The 24,649-nt window shown below is 49.8% G+C and overlaps 5 protein-coding genes across 5 annotated transcripts in view; 2 read left to right on the forward strand and 3 right to left on the reverse strand.

Moving 5' to 3' along the window:
- The window catches only part of GUITHDRAFT_117614 (hypothetical protein), a gene marked incomplete at both ends in the record, with an annotated part of 4,828 nt that extends 2,079 nt beyond the window's left edge, over positions 1–2,749 (reverse strand). The window contains 10 exons of the mRNA XM_005823182.1: positions 13–105; positions 183–428; positions 598–966; positions 1,165–1,353; positions 1,431–1,694; positions 1,983–2,030; positions 2,102–2,242; positions 2,291–2,386; positions 2,444–2,539; positions 2,597–2,749. Coding sequence (XP_005823239.1) covers positions 13–105; positions 183–428; positions 598–966; positions 1,165–1,353; positions 1,431–1,694; positions 1,983–2,030; positions 2,102–2,242; positions 2,291–2,386; positions 2,444–2,539; positions 2,597–2,749 — 1,695 coding nt within the window. The remainder of the gene's footprint in view (positions 1–12; positions 106–182; positions 429–597; positions 967–1,164; positions 1,354–1,430; positions 1,695–1,982; positions 2,031–2,101; positions 2,243–2,290; positions 2,387–2,443; positions 2,540–2,596) is intronic.
- Positions 2,750–10,963: 8,214 nt separating this feature from the next.
- On the reverse strand, positions 10,964–14,062 carry GUITHDRAFT_117616 (hypothetical protein; the record flags this gene model as incomplete). Its single annotated transcript, XM_005823183.1, has 1 exon — positions 10,964–14,062. One exon carries the CDS (start codon positions 14,060–14,062, stop codon positions 10,964–10,966), a length of 3,099 nt encoding a protein of 1,032 aa, XP_005823240.1.
- A 1,096-nt stretch (positions 14,063–15,158) lies between these two features.
- Positions 15,159–16,671, forward strand: GUITHDRAFT_117617 (hypothetical protein; the record flags this gene model as incomplete). Its single annotated transcript, XM_005823184.1, has 8 exons — positions 15,159–15,193; positions 15,322–15,376; positions 15,421–15,503; positions 15,549–15,638; positions 15,685–15,802; positions 15,853–15,900; positions 15,957–16,022; positions 16,090–16,671. The coding sequence occupies 8 exons, from the start codon at positions 15,159–15,161 to the stop codon at positions 16,669–16,671; spliced, it is 1,077 nt and encodes a 358-aa protein (XP_005823241.1).
- A 31-nt stretch (positions 16,672–16,702) lies between these two features.
- On the reverse strand, positions 16,703–20,067 carry GUITHDRAFT_145945 (hypothetical protein; the record flags this gene model as incomplete). Its single annotated transcript, XM_005823185.1, has 14 exons — positions 16,703–16,753; positions 16,807–16,905; positions 16,952–17,006; positions 17,055–17,124; positions 17,400–17,466; positions 17,530–17,587; positions 17,625–17,737; positions 17,785–18,006; positions 18,054–18,990; positions 19,052–19,412; positions 19,461–19,512; positions 19,558–19,623; positions 19,745–19,795; positions 19,849–20,067. The coding sequence occupies 14 exons, from the start codon at positions 20,065–20,067 to the stop codon at positions 16,703–16,705; spliced, it is 2,421 nt and encodes an 806-aa protein (XP_005823242.1).
- Positions 20,068–23,405: 3,338 nt separating this feature from the next.
- GUITHDRAFT_117619 (hypothetical protein) lies at positions 23,406–24,633 on the forward strand (the record flags this gene model as incomplete). Its single annotated transcript, XM_005823186.1, has 9 exons — positions 23,406–23,498; positions 23,544–23,618; positions 23,808–23,895; positions 23,948–24,012; positions 24,071–24,109; positions 24,156–24,218; positions 24,267–24,353; positions 24,400–24,456; positions 24,505–24,633. The coding sequence occupies 9 exons, from the start codon at positions 23,406–23,408 to the stop codon at positions 24,631–24,633; spliced, it is 696 nt and encodes a 231-aa protein (XP_005823243.1).
- Positions 24,634–24,649: the final 16 nt, after the last annotated feature.

Below are 24,649 nucleotides of genomic sequence, written 5' to 3' on the forward strand. Positions count from 1 at the left end.
CGGTACCTCCACCGTCTGGTTCACGTACACTACCTTGGTCACCTCCACCGTCCGGTTGATGTACACTTCCGTCGGCACGTAGATCGTGTTGTTCACGTATACAACCTGCCCCCCACCCCAAGCCGTCAGTCTCTCCGCCCCGTGCTCGTGCCTCCCCGCCACCTCCTCTCCTCCCTCCGTACCTTGTCTACGCTGCGGTTCACGAATACCTCCTTCGGTACCTCCACCGTCCGGTTGATGTACACCACAACCTCCTTCTCCACCGTCCGGTTGATGTACACCTCGTACGGCTCTCGGATCGTCCGGTTGACGTATACGACCGTCGGCACCTCCACCGTCCGGTTCACGTACACCAGCGTTGGCACCTCCACCGTCCGGTTGATGTACACTTCCGTCGGCACGTACACCGTGTTGTTGACATACACCGTCTGATCCGATCGTCCCCACCCAGTACAAAAACACGCCCGTCACACACTCGTACTTGTAAAGCAACCCAAAGCCCCTTTCCTCCTCTGCCCTTCCCCTCTCCTTCCCTCCCTCTCTCAGCCCCAAGCCCCTTCCTCCCAGACAAGCCCGTCCTCTCTCTCCCTCTCTCACCTTGGTCTCGCAAGGCTTCATGATCGTCCTGTTGATGTACACCTCCTTGGGTACGTACACTGTGTTGTTGATGTACACCTCCACAGGCACCTCCACCGTCCTGTTGATGTACACCTCCTTGGGTACGTACACTGTGTTGTTGATGTACACCTCCACAGGCACCTCCACCGTCCGGTTGATGTACACCTCTACAGGGACCTCCACCGTCCGGTTGATGTACACCTCGTACGGCTCTCGGATCGTCCGGTTGATGTACACTTCAACAGGAACAACCACCGTCCGGTTCACGTACACCAGCGTTGGCACCTCCACCGTCCGGTTGATGTACACTTCCGTCGGCACGTACACCGTGTTGTTGACATACACCGTCTGATCCGATCGTCCCCACCCAGTACAAAAACACGCCCGTCACACACTTCGTTGCGAGATCTCTCCCCAATACACTCTCGCACACACCCCTCCCCTCCCCTTCCTCCCTTTCTCGCCCCCTTGCCCCCCCCCCTCCCCCTCCAATACCCCCAACGTCCTCAAACGTGCCCCCAGCAATGCCCGCTCTCCCTCCCTCACCTTGGTCTCGCAAGGCTCCATGATCGTCCGGTTGATGTACACCTCGTACGGCTCTCGGATCGTCCGGTTGACGTATACGACCGTCGGTACCTCCACCGTCTGGTTCACGTACACTACCTTGGTCACCTCCACCGTCCGGTTGATGTACACTTCCGTCGGCACGTAGATCGTGTTGTTCACGTATACAACCTGCCCCCCACCCCAAGCCGTCAGTCTCTCCGCCCCGTGCTCGTGCCTCCCCGCCACCTCCTCTCCTCCCTCCGTACCTTGTCTACGCTGCGGTTCACGAATACCTCCTTCGGTACCTCCACCGTCCGGTTGATGTACACCACAACCTCCTTCTCCACCGTCCGGTTGATGTACACCTCGTACGGCTCTCGGATCGTCCGGTTGACGTATACGACCGTCGGCACCTCCACCGTCCGGTTCACGTACACCAGCGTTGGCACCTCCACCGTCCGGTTGATGTACACATTTCTTGGAACATCAATTATTCGATCCTTGTAAATTGTATTGTTGACGTACACAACCTAGGTCGCCCTTTATTTTGATTGAATGAAATGAAATTCAGAATTCACCTTCTCGTTGCAAGGTAATTCGACTGTTCGGTTAATGTAGACCTCTTTTGTGATGTAAATGATTCGATCAACATAAACTGTGTTGTTAATCTTTGAATAGTCAGAATGAATTCAATGTTAGATTCAATTTGTGTCTGTGTACCTTTGTTTTGTTCCTCTCGTGCTTATTATCATCAATAGCATTCTCATCATCTATAGAATGTTCATCGGTGAATTTGTTCAATTGCAAGCTTTTCATACCATCCTCGTCATCTTCTTCATCTTCTTGATCGCCTCCATTTTCTTCATCTGAATGAAGCATTAATTTCGCGCAATCCATGGCACATGTGGCTGCATGAAATCCGGGGTTGTAAAATTACCGTCAGCTTGTGAGTCTTCGCCATGTGATTTGTCGTCTTCGTTGTCATGATTTTCCTTGCTTTGATTCTTTTGATCCACTGGAGTTTTGTACACGTACACAATTTTTTCAATAGGACGATCAATGTATACAATTTTTCCACCTGCAAATGAGTCATGGATACAAGAAACTTCAATCGCTGGAGTCTTACAATCACTGGCACTTCAACAGTGCGATTCAAATAAACTATCCGGTCCTCCCCATATTTCTTGCCACTTTCCTCATCCACATAGACTTTTTTCTGAACCTGCCAAAAATTGCTTCAGTCGCATCATAGCGGATATGAAATGCGTCCGCTACTCACCTCTATTGGCACTTGTTCTTTGACTTTAATGAACTTTGGCACTTCAACTGTCACATTGAGGTACACAGATTTTTCCACAGTGTTGTTTCGCACAATCTGTATTTGTGTAAGAACATGCCCAAAAAAAAAACAAAAGTCTTCAAAAATGTTCACCACTTTGCAGCATGAGCTCGACCCAACTTCAGACGCATATCCTTCTTGACATCTTGTACACACTGAAGAGTTCCCTTTGGAAAATGTCCCAGCTGGACAATCTACACAAGACGTGGATCCTTTTTCAGAGTATTGTCCAGCAGGACAAGGCATGCATGCAGAGCCCAACTGATAGAACCCAGCATTGCAAGTCCACGGACAAGAGTTCGTGCTCGAGCCTTTTATCTCCAAATATTCCGAGGAGTCTGGCTTGTTCGAGCACGGTATGCATTCCATAGAGTCAAATCCCACTTTAAATGTTCCCGGATTGCACGGCATACACGTTGACGACAGCTGTGACTTGAAATGTCCAGGCTCGCATACACAGTCTGCCCTATTCGGCCTTTCATTGCAAGAAGGAGGGGGACACTGGTGTGGGGAAACAATTAGTACTAATGTGAACACTTCACATCGACTTACTCTCTGTGTGTTCAATTGCATATAGTTTGCAAGATCAATGGTCAGAATAGGGTATTAAGGTATGAGGCAGGGATTGCGGACTTACAACCTGGAAAATTTCAAATCATTATCGGGATTCGATGAAACATTGTCTTACATTCTATAAATAAATCAGAAGCGGAGGAATTCCAATTAAAATCAAAAGTTTCAGTACCAACAAACTAAACGAATGTGACTGATCTTACCGGGTTGTCCTGTACACAAAGTGAGCCAAGCACAATTTCAAGAAATGAAGCAGGTGGTACTTACGTAGAAGCACTGAATAGAAGAAAGTTGGAATCCACGGGAGGAAAGCGCAATTCAAGTAAATGCTTCAAATTTCATGAGAAGGCAATGTAGACTTACATACTGCAAAGAAGAGGAATTTCGAAAGATTAAATGATCAGATCACTGTTCAACAAGGAAAGGCAAGAATCTTACATTCTTCTTGAAGGATGAAGGCTGTTTGGTTTAACGAGAAACAATCCAGTCAGATTAAAAAATGTTTTCAAACAGGATGAGAATTACCCCCTGGAGACGAAGGAGCAAAGAGAAGGAAAACCAAGGGTGCATTTCAGACCATAGGTGCAATCGTACAAAAGATCAAAATTAAAAGCTTACCGGCTGCAAAAACAAAGTCAGCACAATGCTAAGAATGGAAAAACTAATCCATAAGATCAAGTGATCAAAGGTTCAAGGGATCAAGGATCAAGGGATCAAATATGTCATGCACAAAAACTCTGACTCACCCCCTGTTGATGCGAAAATGAACAAAAAGTAGAAAAGAAGAAGATTCAGAAACTTGAAAGTATTCAAGAATAGAAACTTACGCAGAAGTGCTTGAAAGGGCGACCTGTAGGTGATGCCACGTTGTTGCATCCAGCATATTCACAATCAAACGTGTAATTGCATGCAATTACGTTAGACGCCATGGAAAAGGGAACCATGAAAGAAAAGAAGAATCCCAGAAGGGATAACGTCATGATTTTCTCACTGGCAGTCATCGATGATATATCTATCAGAGGATGTTCATGGTGAGATCTTGCATCTCATGAGCGAAGACTCTGCATCGCTCGGACCGTCTCCTTGCTCGGGACTGCCGTGCATGATAGGTGCAAACTTTCTAGTTAGAATGCCACCCATTGACCACCCCCTCATTTTACATGTTTTGGACGGGTGTGTGGGAAAATGTGCAAGGGTATTGCATTTCGGCTGACGGGGGGTTGTTTCTGAAATGGGTGAAATTGGGAAATGAGGGGGTACTATCATATAGCAAGGTCCTAGAGGAGGGTGGGTTGTCCTGGTAGGAGCAAACCCGACAAAGAAGAGCTTGTCGAAGAGTTCTCATGCGCCACCCCCCCCCTGTGACAGGACCCCTGGGATACAATGAGTACCCGTCCATCTCTGCTTGAAAGAACTGGAATAGGACCCCTTCGGCATGTCTGCACCCTTTCGAGGCACAGCCTCCCCACAGCCTTGTGGTAAGAGTATATCCCCCAGGCAAAAATTTGAAATGGTGGAGAGCAAGATATGTACTACCCACCAGATGTCGTGGAGTCAACATATGAAAGATGGGGTACTTGTAAATAAAAGAGGCTCCAGCCGTATCTTTTTTTGAATCTTCCAGTCAAACCGATAAAATGTAATACAATTATGTGATTTCAAAGTTTCTAGAAACCCCCGTACAGTTTGGAGCTACTTATAAAAAAAAACGCAGAAAGGCATATGACCCGTGACAAACATAAAATCTTATAAGTTTAAAAGGGCTTTGTAAAGTTGGGACGGCCGCAGCCCGGAATTCAGAATCCGGCCGAACTGGAAAATGGCCCAGGACTCACGGGTAGAGACAAGCCGCTCGTATTATTGATTTTTAAATTAACTTTGAGTAAAATTTTGACCCCCTAGCCCACTATGGAGGCCGGGTCACAGTCCATGATTACGACTAAAGATTACAACTAGGCTGTGATACAGAAGATACACCGCACAGCCGCTGAATCATGTGATGCCCGGCGGTCGGAACGTGACTCGTAACTCGAGTCGTGGCCCGGACTCAAAGTTAAGTGAAAGCCGGTACTGTACGGTATATGAGTAAAGTATATGACCGAAAGAGTTTGCTGCGCGGCGACTCAGCGGGCGGCCTTGAAAGAGACTCGGCGGCTTGAAAACTGAAGTACCGTCAGTCAAGTTATACGGCCAGTGACCGACCTCTCATCCGATATGATCAGTGCCGCGCCGCGCACCCGGCCGGCCCTGAGCTCTGGTTTACTACGGCGGTACTGCTACCGGGTGACCCGGTCCGTTCAACTAGCCTGTAGTAGTACTATAAAAAGTACTAACTTAGTAAGTCATCCGATCCGATCATCTGGTGCTTCCGTCTCACGGCGTGGCACACTGTGACACGCAGCCTGACACTCCGCCGGACTCGGCCGCTCCGAGCTCGGCCCCGGCCGGGGATTCCGACCGACGTCGGCGTGCCGCGTGCAGGAAAGACAGTACTAAGAATCACCCCTGCCCATCCTGGCAGTGGGCCCACCGTCGGAGTCCGACGGTCGGCGGCCCGCCACTCCGGCAAACCGTTTTATTTGACCGCGTCGGTTGTGTAAATCATATCAGTCTTGACAAATGTTGGAGAATGTGTATGCGCGGAATTGCGACAAGAGAGGAAGAAATGCAGTAGAGAACTTTCAGCTGCGGATTGCAATGACGATGATGCAATGAGTGAGGACCGAGAAAATAAGCCTGCACTCTCCGAGCTGGCCGGTAGGATTAACCAGGTGAGATGTGCGCATTTGCCCTGGAATGTTGTGTGTGAGCGTTTGTGGTTAGGACATCAACTTTGGCATCGGGTTAGAGGGAGATGACTCTGAATCGGCAATGGACAAGTTCTGGTCACAGTTGGCAAAACGTCCAAAGGAAACAGGTTCATGTTTGCAAGCTCCTCTCCGTGATTTGACCTCCAAACAGTTGAGGAGCTTTTGAAGTTTTCTGAAGATGAATCTTTTCTTTCATCTCAACACGATGGGTACAACTGCAAGTCTTAATATGTCGTTTTCACATGTGGTGCAGGGATAGAAGTCCTGCAAAAAAGCTCAGCTCCAAACCTCCATCAAAGGTAGGATCCTACCATCCCCCTTGAAGTCGACGTTTTACGTCTCTTTTTCGCAGCAATCTTCCTCCACCCAAACTGAGAGAATGAGCGAAGAGCATGTCCAGGTTCAGCGGCTCGAAGATGAACTTCAGTTGCTGCGTTATGAGTTCGAAACAAATGTTCTAAGTCAGATGAAAGATGAGATGTTCGAGCAGAAGGATCGAATTCATGCTTACACCAGAGCGGTGGAAGCTGTCTGGAGGCAGAAATTGGAGCGAGTCAGAGATGCAGCGAGCATTGCAGTGAGAGACGAGCTTTTGAAAGCGAGCCGAGAATGGGAGAAAGCTATCGAGAGCTACATGGACCAACAACAAAGAAGTTTTCACGAACAAACAGGTGTGAACGACGAAGCATATCGTCGTGCATATTTGCTCTTGACAAGGAAAGACAAGTTCAGCATGTCAGAAGACAGCATGGAAAAGAATCCTTGGGAGAAACTAATTGTTGCACACAGAGACAGTCAGCTGGCTGAGATACACAAGCTACGATCTGATTTAGAGGAAAACCTGAGAAATTCTGCTCAATCGCTCAGAGACACAAAAGCTTGGCAGTTGAAATTTGACAAGCAATTGGAGACGACAAGCAAACTCAAGGGGCAGCTCGATGCAGCCAACAAACAGCTCGAGAGCCTTCAAGAAACTTATGACGAGCAAATTTTGCTGGAGGAAAAGTTTACACAAAGGATTGAGGAGCTGAAGAGTGAGCTAAAGAATCAGGTGGAGATGTTTGAGGCAAGAGAGCAAAGCAAGACAGTCATGAAGGTGGACGCAGAGACGATGACGCAGCCTGAAGAGAATCATGACCAAGATGAGCTGCTTCAGGTGGGAGTTAGCGAGCTCGAAGAACGAAGGAAATGTAGTGAAGATTCAGATGAGCAAGCCAGGAATGTCTCACAGCAAATCTCCGATGCTCTACATTTGCAGGAGCAGCGTTTCTTGCGGGAGATGGACATGTCAAGGGTGAGATTAATGGAGTCAGAAGGAGAGGTCGAGCGACTTCGCCAAGAGGTTGAAAAGCATCTTGCTCAGAAAATCAAAGCTCGTCGAGCTTTCGTACCTTTCCTTGAGTCGCTTCTTGCTCGGCACAGGACCCGCACTCTCCTCCGAGCTGCCGCCGCTAAGACAATCAGGCAAGTTCTCGAGCATGGTCGACAAGCGACCGAGGAAGCTCGTGCCCACAAGCCTTCTTCGCCATGCCAAGAGAGTTCAGAACAGAAGGAGTATCAGGAGGGAGTAGCGGATATGATGGCGATTTTATCTGCGATGCAGCAGCAGTTGATGGAGCAGGCTAAGCGGTCGCCTGCAGTCCTCGAAGCAATGGTCGAAGCCTCCCACACGTTCGCTGCGATCATTATCCATCAGAGTGATGAAGCAAACGTGACTGAACAAGTGCTGCGGCTTCTGATCAGGCTAAGGGGCGTGGAGGATGAATGCTATGGCACGGCATTCAAAGCTGCATGCGAAAATGTTATCATTCCGGGCTTACCAGAGACTTTAGATGGGACAAGTGAGAAAGGGACTGCAGCAAGCCCATGCATTGGGAAGGACGATGGACAGAAAATCGGAAGGTTGGCGATGTTGATTTGGAGCAAGAGACGGGACAAGGTTTGGCGTTTACTGAAACTTTATCGTGCGGCTGAAATTTGATCTCAGACTGCTAAGAGTGCTGAGATTATGTACAAGGGATACAACGATGGAGCAAGATTGTTTGCTGAGATGCTGAGGTGAAAAGCGCGCGTCCTATCTGTTGGAAACGTCTCATGGATACCGCTCAGCACGATGGTGAAGACCTACATGTACGAGGGAGCAGACCGCCGTCTGTCACAGGCTCGGTCACCTCTGTCTCTTTGCCTCCTTTGAATTCTGTTGAGCAGGTTGCAATAGATGACGAACTCATTACAGAAAAGAATACAAGATTGCCGATGATAGAAGCACAAAAGGATGTCGCACGACAGGACGAGGAGGAGGAGATGCAAGAGAAGATGCAGGGGAAGGGAAATGAGCAGGAGCAGGAGCAGGAGCAGGAGCAGGAGCAGGAGCAGGAGCAGGAGCAGGAGCAGGAGCAGGAGCAGGAGCAGGAGCAGGAGCAGGAGCAGGAGCAGGAGCAGGAGCAGGAGCAGGACAGATATCATGTGCTGGAGCAGCAGCATGGAGTTGTAGCAAGCGGCATGGATGAAAGGAATTTGTTATCCTCTTGTCCTGCTGCATGCCAAACAGAAGAGATAAAATGCTTCGAAGAACGAGGAGCTTCACCTTTTGGTACTTTGTGTCTGTCCCTCATGTTCCGGCTTTCCTCTATGCATCCTAGTTTTTGAATCTTGGTGATGGCTCATACATTTCATTCTTTGATCGTTATACTATCTGTCTCAATCTTATCGATTGTCACCCTCTTTCTGACTTGACACAACAACAGGAAGCGACGAAATAGATCATCTTGGGGTTTGATCACTTATCGCTACCTCACTGATACTTGACGGATCACAAAATTTCAGCTGAGAGTCTCATGGGAGATGAGACAGGACGTGTATGATATGAAGGTGAGTAATGACGAAGCATGAGATGCAAGTTGATTGCTCTTGGTGTTATCAGCACCTCAAGTTCTACCGATTTGAGCTCTCAAAACAAGACCCAAACGCACTGCTCTCCTTCCCTGCGGTGATGCTTTGCCTGCCGGTTCGAGTTTTCATCATCATATCAGGATGTGAGAGTCGCACATGAAGAGCTTGAGAGAAGAATGGAGAAGTGACGCGATCATGCTGCGACAACAATTCTCTGAATGTTTGCAGGTTCCTCACAGATCTTGAAAGAGACATGAACCGCGACTGGTACACGACTTATCCAGTGAGTTGCTCTCGTTCAACTGCCTGCCGTCCTGATGTTGCTGGTCCCTGCAAAAGGCTGCAAGGTCAGCCGGAGCAAACATCTCTCATCCTCCCACCGTCTTTTGCTTCTCTTCCTTGGCACAAGTGAGAAGCTCGACTGACGAGGAGGCGGATCGATGTCTGCGTTGGATGCAAGCCAATCTGGTCGCCAATGTTGGCAGCAAGGCGGGAAGGAAGGACCCTGACTTGACCCTGATCGAACCCTCCTCTCCTTCCTCGCCCTCCTCTGCTTTCACACCGGTCGATTTCGAGCTGAAAAAGCAGCTGAGAAATCGAATCGTTGCTAACCGTCTCCCTTCGCTCACCTTCAGTGCAAGGTTTCTGCGCCTGAGCTGTACTCAGTTTTGACGTATGCGCGCAGTGAAGAGCTGGAGGACGCCAGGCCTGGACATGATGGAGGAATGGGTAGTGAGGCGGGAGCGGAAGCGTCAGGTAGCTTGGGGGAGCAATGCAGGAGCTCGTGGCAAAGGCGGCAAGTTGAAATCATGGCAGGAGAGCTCAGTGATCATGCGGCGAAGAGGAAGAACCGACAGGTTGTGCCGGTGAGCATGCAAGGGTGCGAGGGAATGGAAGACCTTAAGGCGCTTCTGCTCAAGGGAAAGAGAAGGAGCATGTTTGAGTACGAGCTGCGAGGTGATGTGGCTGCCTTCCTCGTCCCCTTCCTCCTCCTTCCTCTTCTCATCATCCTTGCAGTGATCGACGTGGACAAGCTCTCGGAGCTCGGAAGACTGGAGGCGCCGCCTCATCCTCATCCTCCTCAAACGGTCAGAGACATTGCCCGCTAAGGACGTTGACGATGAGGAGCAGGTGAAGAATGCGGTCCAATCCCCTCGGCATCTTGTCCGATTCAAAAGCGTAAGCGAGTGGATTGAGGGCAGGGCAAGCAAGAAAGGAGGAGGAGGGGGAGGGGGAGGAGGAGGAGGAGGAGGAGGAGGAGGAAGAGGAGGAAGAGGAGGAGGAGGAGGAGGAGGAGGAGGAGGAGGAGGAGGAGTAGAGTTTTTCTGAGACGCAAGATCAGGGTGAGAGACTTCCGCTGCCTTCCAGCTCCTTCAGGGACTTGAGGTCAATCGATCTTCTGCTTCAAACCCTCAGCTGATTGCGTGCAGGCTGCTGAAAGAGCACTTGCTCGAGGATGAGAGTTTCATCCAGCAGGTTTGTTGCTTCATCCACATCTTACCATTTGATGGTTGACTGAGACTTGCTCGCAACCTTTCCTCGTCTTTCTCTGCCTGTCGTTTCTCTTCTCTATCTGCTCCTGTTTTTGGTTGCTCACTTCTTGCGCATTTCTCTCCCCTATCATTGTCTCCCAAGAAGTTGCAACCTACCGTTAGTTTCTTGTTGCTGTCAGATCGCTTGCGCAAGCTCTCATTGCATTTCAGGCTGCCATCACACGCCAGCAAAGCTTGAGGCGACATAGTCTCAACGGTGAGCATTGCGAGGTGAGGGAGAACCTGGAATGACGAGTCATAGACGTTGAGCGGGCCAAGCAACAGTGGAAAGACAAGATTGACAAGAGCTTGGGGTATCGACATTTCTGTATCATCCTCATCGCATCTCAACCCTGATTCGCTAGTCATCGCCTGATGACTTGTTTGTTTCTCCCTGTTGCAATGCCATGCTTAGAATCTGCTCATTCTTCTTCAACAGCTCCTCAAGCGCTCGCATGCCTCCTCTTCCAACGCTGAGATGACTAGAGAAAGAAGGAAGGTGAAGAAGCCTCGCCATTAGATACACAATAGGGTGCCAACGCGGCAAACTTGTTCGAGGAAGTGTATTACAATATTTCCATGTGATGTTCTAGATAAACGGGTCTGTACATTTACACCTTGACACAAACAGAAGCTCTGCTGTCATTCTGCCATCACACCTTCATCTTTTTACCTGCTCGGTAGCGCCAGAGGCAGAGGATACAGAAGAGGAGGACCCCAGCAATGAGTCCAGCTGTACTCCAGGAGATCCACGGCCGAGAGAAGATGATGTCTCTTGCCTCCACCGACAGGTCAGCAACGACGGGAATATTTCTCGCCAGCCGCAGCGAGCGAGTCGGCAGCCTCTGCCCGAGAGAAGCCTCAGTGTAGAGGCGACCCCCCGCGAAGAAGTCGGAGCCGAGGTTGTGGTCGCGGAGGTGCTGCTGGAGGACGAGCTTGCCTTGCGAGAGCACGCGCTCATCGATCAGGAAGTCCTTCACTATGTCGGAGAAGTTTCCGAGGTGGTAGAAGTCGAACGCGGTGACTTGCAGGTACATACCCAGCTCGTAGCTGGAGGCGAAGCTCCCGTCGTCCATGTACAGGCGGTATCTGAACTTGTCCCGCTCTGCCTCCACGCGGCCTGTCGGGGCTGCAGCGCCAGCGGGACGAGGAAAGTCGTCAAACTTGCAGGCGATAGACAGGTTGAGCCAAAGGATCTCGTCGGCCTGGAGAATGAGGCAGGGAGGAGTGCCGTTGAGCTGCGCTAGATACCTCATCCTCCCGAAGCTTGACTCGCAAGGTTGCTCGTGGAAGACCGAGATGAGGCAGGAGGAGCTGCGGATATCTGCACAGTGACGTTCTCCTGCTACCTGCCTGTCCAACGGGCAAATACAAGAAGTCGAAAACAGCTGAGGAGCATCATTGTTATACTGCACAAGTTGTCTTCCCGCGATGCAGGGGATTGGGAGGAGAAAGCGCTGAGGGATGGAGTTGAAGGAGCACAAAGGTCCTTCACACGTGGAAGAAGCAGCTCTCCACATCAAGGTCGCCAAGAGATTCTGTTTAGACTCGAAGGCTGCGAAGTAAATCCTGACTTCAATCGCAACCGGCACATCCTTCTCCAGATAAACTTGTGCATTCAAAGTCTGCGGTGGAGAGAATCGATCATTCCTCCATATGACCAGGTTGTTGTCGATCCAGATCTCAAGGGATCCATCCCCGTTGAATGAAAACTCGTATTCCTGAGAGGAAGGAGGGAGCAGATATGCTCCAAACTCCGCAAAGACGCGGTTGTCGGTCAAGAAAGAGGAACCCGCGGTCTGAATGGAGGCGGGCGAGCTTGAATCAAAGGACATCATGGGTTGGATCATACTCTGATTGAAATTCGTCCTCATCGAGTAGAATGTCGAGAAGAATCCGCCAAGTCCTGTTGGAGAGAGAAGGTGTGTGGGAATCAACTGCGCTGGGAGATACTTACCCTCGGTATCCTTCTTGGCCAGCAGGAGGAAAGGTGACGGGACTGAAGTGTCGATTGGAGTTACCTGAGTCAGCTGAGCTCCATCTACTGATAGAGCAGACAGCAAGACAAGAGCATCCTGTCTCGCCATAGTGAAGACTGGTATGGAGATGGGGGGGGAGCCTGAGGATGGAGGGAGGAGGATCATCGGCTGCCGATAGTCGTCGCGATCGAAGAAGATGACTGCCAGCGCGCCAGCTTGTTGTGACGCCAAAGTCTTCTGCAAGAAAAAGCAGCCTCCTCGTTCGAGCAGAACAATGCTGTCCGTGATGTTGGACGAGAACCAGAAGTTTTGATTCGATGGCCCGCATCCCGCGGATTGAGAGCGGGACTGTTCAAGCGCAGCAAGGGGCACTGAAGCTTTCTGCGAGAGGCAACGAAAGAGGCTCGAGTTCTCATACTTCATCCCAAAGTAACTAGACGATCGCACTTTGAGATTCAACGAGGAGGAGTTGACCGAGAAAGAGAGAGAAGAAACATCCCCTGCTGGGTTTGGAGAAACAGGAGGTAGCAAAGGAACAAAGAAGGGCAACAGAAGCTCAACGTCGTAAACTTCCGCCACCTGATTATAAATCTCCACGTCCACTTGCAAAGGAGCTCCAGGCTCGAAGAGAATGTCAGAGCTGACGGCACGAGCGCGGGAGCATGTGACTGGAGATTCGATGTTTGCACAGAAGGAAGAGTCAGTGACTTGTTCTAGGTTGACCTCCCTCCGGTTAATCCAAAGGCGGGGAAGAAGGTAGGGATAACTCCGGTCTTGAGCTGACACTACAACAAGTCTCACAGTCGCCCGTTCTTGAGGGGCAAGACTGGCAGACAAGCGAGCGCTGTAGAGAGTCTCTTGCATGTTCGCCCCGGGGGACCACAGCACGTTTGGAGACGAGAACGTTGGTTGAATGATGGTGGAATAAGAAGAGGTTTCAAGTCCTCTCTCCCGTGATGTCACTGCACCGTAAAATGATGCATATATGCCCCCCCCCCCAAATCCACTTGTCATCAAGTTTTGTAACCATCCTGTGGGTATAGGAATGACCTCGTTGCTATTGTCACCCGTCATTGCTACCTGAAGCATACGAAATCTGTTATCCTCGATGCTCAACGACTCTTCAGTGCTGTGAATTACAATCATCGTGTATCGCATCCCCCTTTTCAAAAGTGTTGATTTGCCTCCAATGAATCTTCTAGTGGCCGATATCCCATCGAACAGGATGGGAGCCGAAGTGCTGCTGTCTACGTTCCATCCATCAACCACGATCTTGCTCTTTCCGCTCTCCTCGTTGAGGTACACGGCGACAGGACCTCCGGCACGCGCAACGAACTTGATCCTGACGTCTGCGGGCACGACAAGCCTGGAGAGCATTCTGACGCTGAAGGCCTGCGGGGAGAAGCGCCAGCTGAAAGGCTCGGGCAGAGCTTGAAACCAATCGAAAGAGAGAGAGTCTCGGAGCTCCGACAAGACATGCCCTCCGAAGTTGACGGTGTCGTAGTAACTCACGGCGACGCTCCTCGTCGACCTCACATTGGGCTCAGGAGCTGCAGGTCTCTGAACGGCATCAAAGAGCGAAGCGATGGCGGCGTTAGACAAGAATGGCGAGTTCGTGTCCAGCCCAGCAAAGGCACCAGCTCCGTCCTGCTGCGTGAGATTTCGAAGCGTCAAAGGCAATTCCGGAATGGGAAGGACGGGAAATTGGGATCGGGAGAGTGCAAACAAGTTTGTTATGACGACGATGAAACCAAGGCAACGTAATGCACCCATAATTAGGTTCTTCAGACAACTCGGTGATGTACTGGAAGAGCAGGTACCACAACAGGCTTTAACGCCATTATCTGTTCGAAAACAAGAGATCATTGTTCATGCATGCAGTTCAACATCTTGCAATCTGTCCCCCTTCTAAGACCCACCATGTGAAGACATTTTTCTATACCGTCTCATTCTTCACACCCATGAACAAAATCCGCTGCACCTTTAGTCCTCGTCCATCTATCTCGTTCCTTCCTGCACACATCTTCTGCGCCATGTAGCATTTTGAACGTTTCTCCTGTTCCCACCTTCAACCCTCCTCATCAATTTTATCTCCGCTCCCTATTCCCTCTCCCTCCAACTCGTATCTCACATTCTTCTCGTCTGTTCACCTCCTTTCACATTCTTCTCGTCTGTTCACCTCCTCTCACATTCTTCTCGTCTGTTCACCTCCTCTCACATTCTTCTCGTCTGTTCACCTCCTCCTTCTCCCTCGCCTGCTTGCTGCCTTATGATAGCACAAACTTTCCTCGCCATGCTGACACCAACAGACCCTACCTCATCGAATAGCAAGGCAAATTACTAGCAAGGACGGGTGATACACATGGGGAATGAGGGATAGAGGGTAGGGTGAAGTGTTGGGTGGTCCCACAGGGGGGTGGGTGGGGTCTTGGACCGAACTTTCCAGTATCGGCTCAGGCTGTTTGTCGCCCTGCAAGCATGAAGGTGAGCTTGAGGAAACGAGGAGAGGAAGGAGACGGAGGAGAGAGGGAGGGGAGAGGGGGGAGAGAGAGGGGAGAGAGGGAGGGGAGGAGGGGTGGGAGAAGTAGGGCTAGACATGTTGGGTCATGCAGAGATAGAGAGACGGGGCGAAAGAGTGAGAGGAGGAGGGGAAGGAGATTCTGATAGGCTGCAAGAACTCCTGGCTTGTCTGCTTTCGTCTCATGGGTGGTGGGAGGATGGAAGTAGTTCAAGTGAATGTTAACAATGTGAACATAGGACGCGAAACAAGGCATGCACCCAGTGGTTGAAGCAGCGATGTATGGAAGGTTGAGATACAAGGTGGACCAATTCCCGAGGGTTTGTTAACAATGTTTCCATTCAAGGTACGATGAGATCAAACGGTTTGCTCTCGAAGACCCAAAGGTGACTCTAGAAGTCATGCTCTACATATTGATCGCTGCCTTCAGTGCTTGAATGAGCGAGAGCAAGAAGGGTGGACAGTCGCGTATGTATCACCTTCATGAGTGATGCTTGATTGACTGTTGCTCCAGGCATTGGGCAGCAAGAAGAGGATTCGAAAACATTCTGAGCTTTGTAGCGGATCGTGTATGGTATCTCCGGCAATCGTTCTATTCCTGATTCATTCTCAGGTTCCGGCTCTGCTTGCAGCACAGGAGATTCACGGCGCTACCCCTGCCCACTTTGCGGCAGCAAATGGCCATGAAGGAATACTGTACTGCAGGAAGAAACAAGAAGAAAAGAATTGAGTTGCTCGCAGGAACATAATCGCAGAACGAGACCCATCAGCTTTGATGATCAACGACAACAATGGGGATAGTGCAGCGCACGATGCCGTTAGAAACAACAGGTATACTTCATCCAATGTTTGCCAATACATCATGATTTGATGTCAGATTGTTGTCGCTCAAAATTCTCATCGACACCAGTCCATCACTGATCTACGTTGCCAACAAAAATGGAGAGTTGCCCAAGGATATGGCAACAAGGGATGAGATCCGGGATTTTTTGAAGGTTTGAACTCTTGCAATGACAAGACGAGCGTCTTGATTTCAATGGCGCAGGAGGCAGAGAAGACAAGCTTGGTTCCTGCTGTCCAGCTGCAAAATTTAGTGAGAGAATCAAGAATCTTGAACTCTCAGAATGCCATCCTTGCTCTGTACTGCAGGTGGTGGACTTGGTGGAGATTTGGTTCATCTTATCATGTATCACAGGTTTCACTGGCGGAGTGAAGGTGCAAAACCTGAACTACAAAAGGCAAGGAGGAGGAAACAAGGCTGAGGGGCTGACGCATGTTGCAGTTGGCAGAAACAAGCATAGAAAACAACCTGATAACGAGTGAGTTTATGCGAACAATGGCAAAGTTCAAGGTGGTGAAAGTTTACCGCTGCGAGAATCTTGTCTTGCATGAAAAGTTCATGGAGAAGAGAAACGACATAAAAAAAGAATTTGATTCAGGAAAGTTCAACGAAACAGAACATGAACGATGGCTTTTTTATTTGCAGCTTCCAGACGAGAGTATAGATAGAATCTGCAAAGGCAGCCATCCCTTCATGTTTCGTGACGGCAAAGACAACAAATACGGCAACGGAATTTATTTCTCCAAGGAAGCAACGTTTGTAGACGACCAGGTGGCTGCGGACAAGGATGGAATCAAGAGGCTGTTGCTGGCTCGGGTGGTTGTAGGAAGGATTGACGCTGGTCATTCCCAGCTCACGCCACCGATCATCAAACAGCAGAGCGGCAAGGGAGCAAAGACGATTCATTCTCTCGCTGACAGCGAAGAAGAACCAATCACTTTCGTCATTCCTGATGGCGCCTGCGCTTACCCTGCGTATTTGATCTACTATAAGCTGAAGAGCAGCTTAGCAGAAAAGCAATGAAGATGAAACCTGAATCTGAGCACATTCGCCTTCACCCCTTGCTCTTGAGAAGAGGAGTATCAATCTCCATGTTTCCTTCCAGCTGCAAGGAGAATGTCAAGTGCTGTACGGCCTCTAGGACTAGAAAAGACTCACCATCTTCCTCCTCTCCATCTCTTTGTTTCTCATTCTGTCTTGATACATCTTCAAATTCGCCTTGTACTCTTCGATTGCCCCCCTTTGCCACGGCATCAACTGCAATGACGGTCATGCAGTGTCAAACAATGCAAGGCTCCTGGACCTTCTTGTCTTGGAGCTTCAAAAGCAACTTCATGGTGTCATCGGTGCGGATCTCCCTGAACAAGAAAAACAGTCACTTGCTTCGGATTGCTTGCTCGTCTCACCATGGCGTCGGGTCAAAGTTGGTGTCTTCCGCTTCAAAATCGTTGTCTTTGTGGAGGAGGGAGCAATTCCCTGCACGGATCCCAACAGCACAAGGTATTCATTCAGACACTGAGCAATTTGATGGCCGTGAGCATAAGACTGATACCCTTCCTAAACTCGTCAAGCCTTCTTCCTGGATGGCTTCTTTCCATGCATTCCGCTACTCACACCATAGTTATAAACCTGGTTGACACACAATGAAACATTGAAACACACGTTCACACTCAAGATCGCAGACTATACGGTTGCAGTCGCATTCGACGTGTCTCTGACGTCAATAATCAGAGGGTCAGGCTGCCTCAAACCTTCCAACAAGATCATGCTCTCCACGAAGATGAACAGGTCGATCAGCCGTCCACCACAACCTTGCAGCTGTGGCACGAGGTCAGAAAGCACTTGTAGCTTGTGTTAGGAGATTTGTTCACAGTCGTCAACTTTGTTTCTGACAAGCGTCATGGAAGGAAGTCGCAGGCTCATGTCTGTCTCATCCCACCTGTTCTTCATCAGTAGCAGGCCTTCAATCGTTTCACAAACGCTTCCTGACAAACTCAGGCTTGGCACCCAGCAGGTTCCCAACTCCGTACTCGGGCCTAGAGAGCGTCCCGTACCCAGAGGGACCTCCATCGACCGCATACTTGCTGACCTGTGAAGCAGACAGATGAGAGCGAGGAAGGTTTGCTCTCCTCTCACCATCACAGGGGGTGTCACAGTGCAGAAAACTGATTGCCTCTGATCCACAAATTTACAGTTCTCAACACGAGCTACAGCGCATTCAGCAATTGCCAGCGCCACTCCGTTTCGCTGCAGAAGACATGCGCTCATGTCGCACGAGGAGCTGTCATAGAGCATGACACCACTGTATGTGTCCTCCACACACGACTCATTCATTCGCACGATCGACAAGCGATCAACCTGCGACCAGTCTCAACAGGAAGCAAGCGACCAAGGGATAGGATCACGTGCAGACCCACGATACTCCTCGTCATGAACGAGTCCCCTTCGCCTCCTATTGCACAGAGCTTGAAGGAAACGTTGGATATTCGCGGGGGCTCGCGGAAATAGCAAGGGGGCCATTCGTCGAGATGTTTCCTTTTGTGTTGCAATGCTAGGTCGGAAGGAAAGGAGTTGCCTCTAGTCTTGGCATTCTTCCATTCGATGGCATGAACCTGCTTTGGCAAGGAAAATCCATCTTCCTCCATGTCCATCGGCGCTTCGCCTTCCTTCTCATCATTTTCTGCTGCATCTTCTTCGCTCAAGTGCAATGGCGGAACGAATTCGCTGTATTCTTCCTCGCTCGGTTCATCTTGAGCGCCGGAATATTCTCTGCAATGCCTGCATACTTTTCCGTGAATCGGAGGCATTCCAGGTGAGGTCGCAAAGAAAGCAACTCCTTTCACGCTGCGGACGTCGCAACTCTGAAACTCCCAGGGCCCATCGCAGCAAATGAAGGTGTAAGGCTGGATGACGACCTCTTCGTCCACCTCCGTTTCATTTTTAATCTTCTCCACGTCTTTGTTACTTGACATGATCAAATCCATGAAGGTTCCATTGGTGAATTCATCAAGCCTCCACGCTCCTCTCAGAACAGGAACTTCTTGGCCGATTCCTCTGCGCTCTACGAAAAGCAACTCAGGAGGCTGCAGTGCTCCATTGTACTTTCTCCGGTGCTCCCGAAGTTTTTCATTGTCCACATCTCCCTTGAAAGTTTGATTCCCACGTCCACTCTTCACCTTTGCCATAAGAACCACTCCTTCTGTCCACAAGCAGTTGGAAGGTTTGTCCCAATCCCAAATTCCCTTTCGCACAAGCAAATTGCACCACCACGGTTCTCGCTTGAATTCACGAGAAAGATTATATTGCTTCTCTACCTTGTCGAAGACTTGCCTCCTCTTCCACCTAAAAACACAGCAATGCGTGAGAGGAAAACACAGCAATGCGTGAGAGGATTCATCCATACCCACGAGTGATTTCGTCATCCCAGAAAGTGCGTGAGAAGCTCCTCTCCATGAGCATGAGGAAATCGTTGTAATGGTCCGGGATCATTAAGAAGGAGCCATTCTTTGCAATGTCTCGGTTTCGCTTGCCAGTACTGATCTGCTCATCAGCATGGTATTCATCGTGACAGAGGTTGCAGAATGGTATCTTTGAATCAAGTTTGCAAGGTGTGACAAGGAATCCCTTGCTTCGCACGTAGTTTACAAGCTGACCGTCACTGATTCGATGCCCTTCTATCACCCTGTACGTGTGAGAATTGATTTCGTATTTCTTATCAAAATGGGAGTCCCAATCTTCATGTAAGCGTTGGACACTCCAGTAGTCTGTAAGCGTTGAGAATCATTTGAGTTTGATACAGGTTTGAGCATCACCCATTGATAGAAACATATGCCTCAAATTTGCCTCGGGGATATCTTTGCTAACCTGGAAAGTTTGCATCAGGCGGCTATCAGCAGTAAAGCGAATGACCTTGCAATCTGCATCCTTGCAATAGTTGTTATGCGAGGAAGCCATAGCAAGCAACTCTTCGACAAGCTGATGCTTAGGTACATGCAAGAGGGAAAAAAAGGAGGGGATCATGCCTCCTTTTCCTTCCGCCCTTAGTCTCTGCACGAGAAACGTCACAAAACGAGAGGATCTCCATGGGGTCAGCCACCGTCTTGTCTTCATCCGTGAGTGTCTCTTCGATCCAAGCTTTGCGCACTTCCTGTGTTGACGTGAACTGGTTAACCAGGACATAGGGCAAGAAGGGCAATTCACCCTCGCTTCGGCCAATCCTGCAAATTCATCAGGGATGACACCATGTGGCAGCATCTTGCTGAGGTTTTGTGCGTCTCTTGGGTCATAATCTCTTTCAACCTCTTCGACAAGGCGATCGATTTCCTTGAGATCAATGTTTCTTTCCACGCAAAATTCTTCGAACGGAACAAGTTTGGGCTTCCTACCTGCCGCAATGTCGACACGATTGGACTCTTCCATGTGGTTTCTAATTGCTTGTTGTAGCCCTTCCAGCTTTAGTTGAAGGTCTTCCGGACGAAGGACTCCTCCTCTGAGAAACAAGTTCGAGCCGCTTCCAGTGATTGCGCTTGGACATTGATCACCGAATCCTTGATTTAATGTTGCAGTGCAGAACAAAGATAGGACAAGAACGGAAGTACAGCATGCACGATGAAAGCTCGCCATCGAATCACTTGCCCATCGCATCATATTGTTGCTGAGTAAAATTGTGATTGCCCAGTTATTGCTTGGTTACCAACCATCACAGGTCGCAATGAAATTTTCTGCTGCCGCGCCCGCCTCACTTGCACGCCGTGGGCCTCGCCTCATCCGGCCATCCGACGGCGCACTGACTTATTTTACTACTTACTCGGTGTAGGGGGGCAGCAGTCACACTGTCTCGGCAGGATGGGGTTTGGTTCTCGCTGTCTTTTCTACAGATTCATCAGCCTGGTCAAGCCTCCTCTGCTCTCCTAATTGTCCTTGTACTGATTTTTAACTTAACTTTGGCCGCCGGCTACAGTAGTACTAAACTGAAGTTACTTTGATTGGTCTCTTTGCTCAAAGTTAAGTTAAAGATCTATTAACTTTGAGTAAAGAGCAGTAGTAAAGGAAGCACAGTGGTATTGATCGGACGGTTTGGCTTCATGCTTCAGTTTGAATCAATGTAACTGTTTCTCGCAAAATGTGTACCGCAGTAGGCTACTGCCCAGCGCAAGTTCCGTAACTTGAGTAATTTCTTAAAACGTTATAATTTTGGTACATCGGGTCATTTTATCAGAGGCCCTTAGCCACAAACTTCCGTGGGGTGGTGGTACATTTTGAAACCTTGGTGGGCAGGACTTCGTTTGCTCAATTTTGTCAAACAAAATTAGGAAGAAATATGAAATGTATATCTCAATTTTCAACATTTAGTTAAATATTTGAGATTTATATTTTGGTGACCGCGTGTTGTGACCACCATCAGTCACAAATTCAGAGCGCGCAGACTACCCAACCTAGTGGTGGTATGGGACCCCGAACAATTTTTTGTCACTGAGCACGAAGAGCGGAAGCTCAGGGGCATGGCGTTATGACAGGGGGTGGGGGGGAGGGTAGTCAATCAAAGTCCCCAAACTTGCCAGGATGTCTGGCGGGTTGAGAACATGTGGTCGATATGGTGGGGTAGTTATACAAGGGGGTGGGTAGTGGACAAGAGGGATACTTGAATGGCGTAGGAGCCGGAGCAGTGATACACGTTCGTTGATGATAGGTTTTTGAGATGATTGTGTGAGGAGGGAAAGGGTTGGAAGGTTCGGAGTTGGGAAGGACAAATTTAGGAAAACAAGAGAAGCAAGAAATGGATCGAAGGACGAATGATGGTGATAAAAGGAGCAAGGTATTCACAAACTAAAAGATGATGCAAAGAAAATTCTGCACTGATCATCACTATGCGGTATTGATTCTGACTTTGGTATGCAGGTTTTGCCAAAAACCTAGTTTTCTGCTTCAAAGATGCCCTACAAGAGCAAATCAGGGGAAACAGTACCAGACTGCAAGCCGTGCGGGGATGACTTTCCCATTTTCATGGCTCCAAGATATGTGCACGGAGAATTTGCAAAGTGCCCCTGCTTTGCTTGTTGCAAGTGCATGTGTGGATGTACACCATGCAAGTGTGATTGCACTCTTTGCGATAAGATTTGTGCAAATTGCAGGGGTCCTTGCAAGCCAGTTTGTGAAATCTGTCAGAAGTGTGACCAGATCTGTGAGATGGGCCCGGAGATCCCGTGCAAGGCAGTTGGTTGTGAGCTTACACTTGGAGTCCCAGCCCTGGAGAAGATTTTCGGGACTTGGCATGTTGCTTTCGACGCTTTTCCCATGCAGCTGCCTGCGGTTTTGTACCCGTGCATTTGTTGCTTACCTGCTGCACTCACGCCCCCTTGCCCTGGAGGTAAAGATGAGGTCAAGAACGGAGATACCTTTGAGGTTGGGGCTGCAACTGAGACACAGCGAGTCAAAATACTTTCTTTCCTGTGCAAAGCATGCTCACCATATTCCGCACTCAAGCAATCGATTTGGGGACTGGCCATGGATCCCATTTTTGGAGGAGATACACCGCCTTTCTGGTATGGCACGAAGTTTGAACCTCCCAAGATTGTGATGTCTGCCAAAAATTTTGGTTCTGTCCATCCAGAGGATGTCATTGAGCCTTTGAAGATGTAAGGAGGGCCCGGGGAACGGAAGTTGTCTTTGCCGCAGGCGACCGACGGCTCAGCTCATGCTGCCGCTGCCGGCTGGAACTGGAACGGACTCGCTCATTATCGCGGCTCGTTCATGATCGCGGCGGCAATGCCAAGTCCGAAGTTTTCATTACAGTTGTCACTCAGTGTTGAACTCTGAGTGTCAGGATACTACTAGTACTACCAGGCTATTGTAACGAGCCTGAGGCAGCGGCCGCCCGGCCTAATACCGGCGCCGTGGCACGGTACCGATCATCGGATCGGCTGCAGTGCCAGGCCGCTCACAGAGTCAGCGGCTATGCACGGCCCGGCGGCCCGACCGTGCCGCCGCATAGCGTTATCCGATGATGGTGCGCCGGGTCCCCGCGGCCGCCGTGCTGACTCCCGAGTCCGGGGGGGCCGGACGGCGGCCACCGTGAGTGGCCGGGCCCCTGACATAGTAAACTGTTCAACGGTGAGACCGTGCGGCCAGCCGGTGGTGTGGGGCCGCATGCTGTCCCGCGACCCGGAGTGCCGCCGCGCGCTACCGTACTAGGCTATGATCACTGAGTCAGGCCGAGGCCAGTGGGTGCCAGTGACACGGGCCGCCCGGCTGACGGTCACTGAGTGGCCGCCGGGCCCCGGGCCCCGGTCAGCCGCGGCGTGGCCGGCAGTGCCACGGTGTCAGACTTTACTCAAAGCTAAGTTCAAGACGATCTTTACTCAAAGTTAAGTTAAAAATCAGTACGAGGACAATCAGGACGGTGTGTCCGAATACCTGGTTTCTTAAGTAAAAGTAATACTCAATCATGATAGAATCTTAGATGAATCATTTACCCTTGCTCTAATCATTTAGTTTAGTCAACTTAAAAGTAACTGATTTTGGGTTAGTAAAATCGTGCTTGGTGTCTATTCCCGTCATCATGGTGCAGTACGGCAGCTTCGCACCGGAGCGAGCAGGTAAGACTATGAAGACACAGCGAGTGCGAACCAACCATGAACAACGTCCGCAATAGGAAAGAAGAAAAAGTTAGGATACGGTAGCATGGTGGAAAACAAGGGAGAAACGATAAGCTTGAGTAGGGAGCGAGTTGAAATCGGCTAAGAGATGTTTAGCTCAGGATGATTTATGTTGGTGGCTCTGATGCAGAGACAGGACCTGTTGCTCCCGAAGACACCTGGGCAGAGATGAAAGACTCAACAGATGAAATTAAGGTGTGAACGCTCTCGTGGAAATGTGAACCGTGAAAACTCGGGCAGGGGAAAGGCTCAAGCAAGCTCAGAGTCTACCTCGGGATGGGCGCCGTAGCCATTGCCATCATCATATACGCTTGCGTGCAGCTGACGGGATCTCCACATGACGCAGATGCGCATACACAACAGGCAAGCACCTAGACCCTGCTTCTGCTACTTCACTAATCATCATACAGCTACATCAACCTGTTTCTGCTTCCGAATCTACTGTGCAAGCGGGACAAGTGTCAAGTCTCTTTGACTGCTTTTGTTTCTGAAACTGCGAGAAAGGTTCGGGCAGCTCATCAACGGCTGCACTTGAAAAACATCATGACGCAGCCTGCGATCCACTGGGCCCAGAACTATCTGATTGAGCAAGGTAAACGTTGAATCGAAGTCTCGCACTCCTGCTGTGACTTGTAGTATTTCAGTGGCCAAGTGGGCAAGAACGCATCCTACGAAACCGGGTCATGATGGCATGATGCTCATCCTGAAAGTTCGTGTTCTCCTTGTTGCATCCTACCTCTCACCCGGTTATTGTCCTTCGCTGGCAGACTGATCCTGAAAAATATAAGCCCGTCGTACAGAACTTGGTAAGCATCACTGACAGACGCAGTTGCTTCAGTGATGGTAGTATAGGTCATGAGAAAGCTGGTGCACGTCCGCACCTGTGATGTGCACAATGTATGCGAGGCAAACCCGGTAATGCTTGAATGCTTGTCTTGTGCTATCTGAGGTATTCATCAACAGGTTGCGGAGGAGATTCGTGCCAAGGTTTGTCCACGGGGTTCTCCTTGCCCAAAAGATATTCTTTCCCGTATAGAGGACACAGCGTCGGTGCGTGCATGAGATTCTTTGCTTGGTGTGGCTCAAGGTTTGGCAGTGGGCTGCTAAGATAGCTACGGATGGTGCCTTCCATGGTCTCTTGCAAGAAATGCAGGTAAATTGCGAGGTCACTCTGTTTCTAATCTTGGTGACTTTCTTCAAGCATCCTCCTCCAGCTCCGCTCAAGAACTTCGGGCCAAGAGGCAACGAAGGAGCTCCTCCTAGTCGTGCAGCCTCTGTCCCTCCCCCCGGAGGAGCCTGGCAGACTCCAGGAGCCAATAACGCATGGTGAGGTGATGCAGCAGGCA

This window comes from Guillardia theta (assembly GCF_000315625.1).
Source record: "Guillardia theta CCMP2712 unplaced genomic scaffold GUITHscaffold_113, whole genome shotgun sequence".
In the NCBI taxonomy this organism is placed as follows: Eukaryota; class Cryptophyceae; order Pyrenomonadales; family Geminigeraceae; genus Guillardia; species Guillardia theta.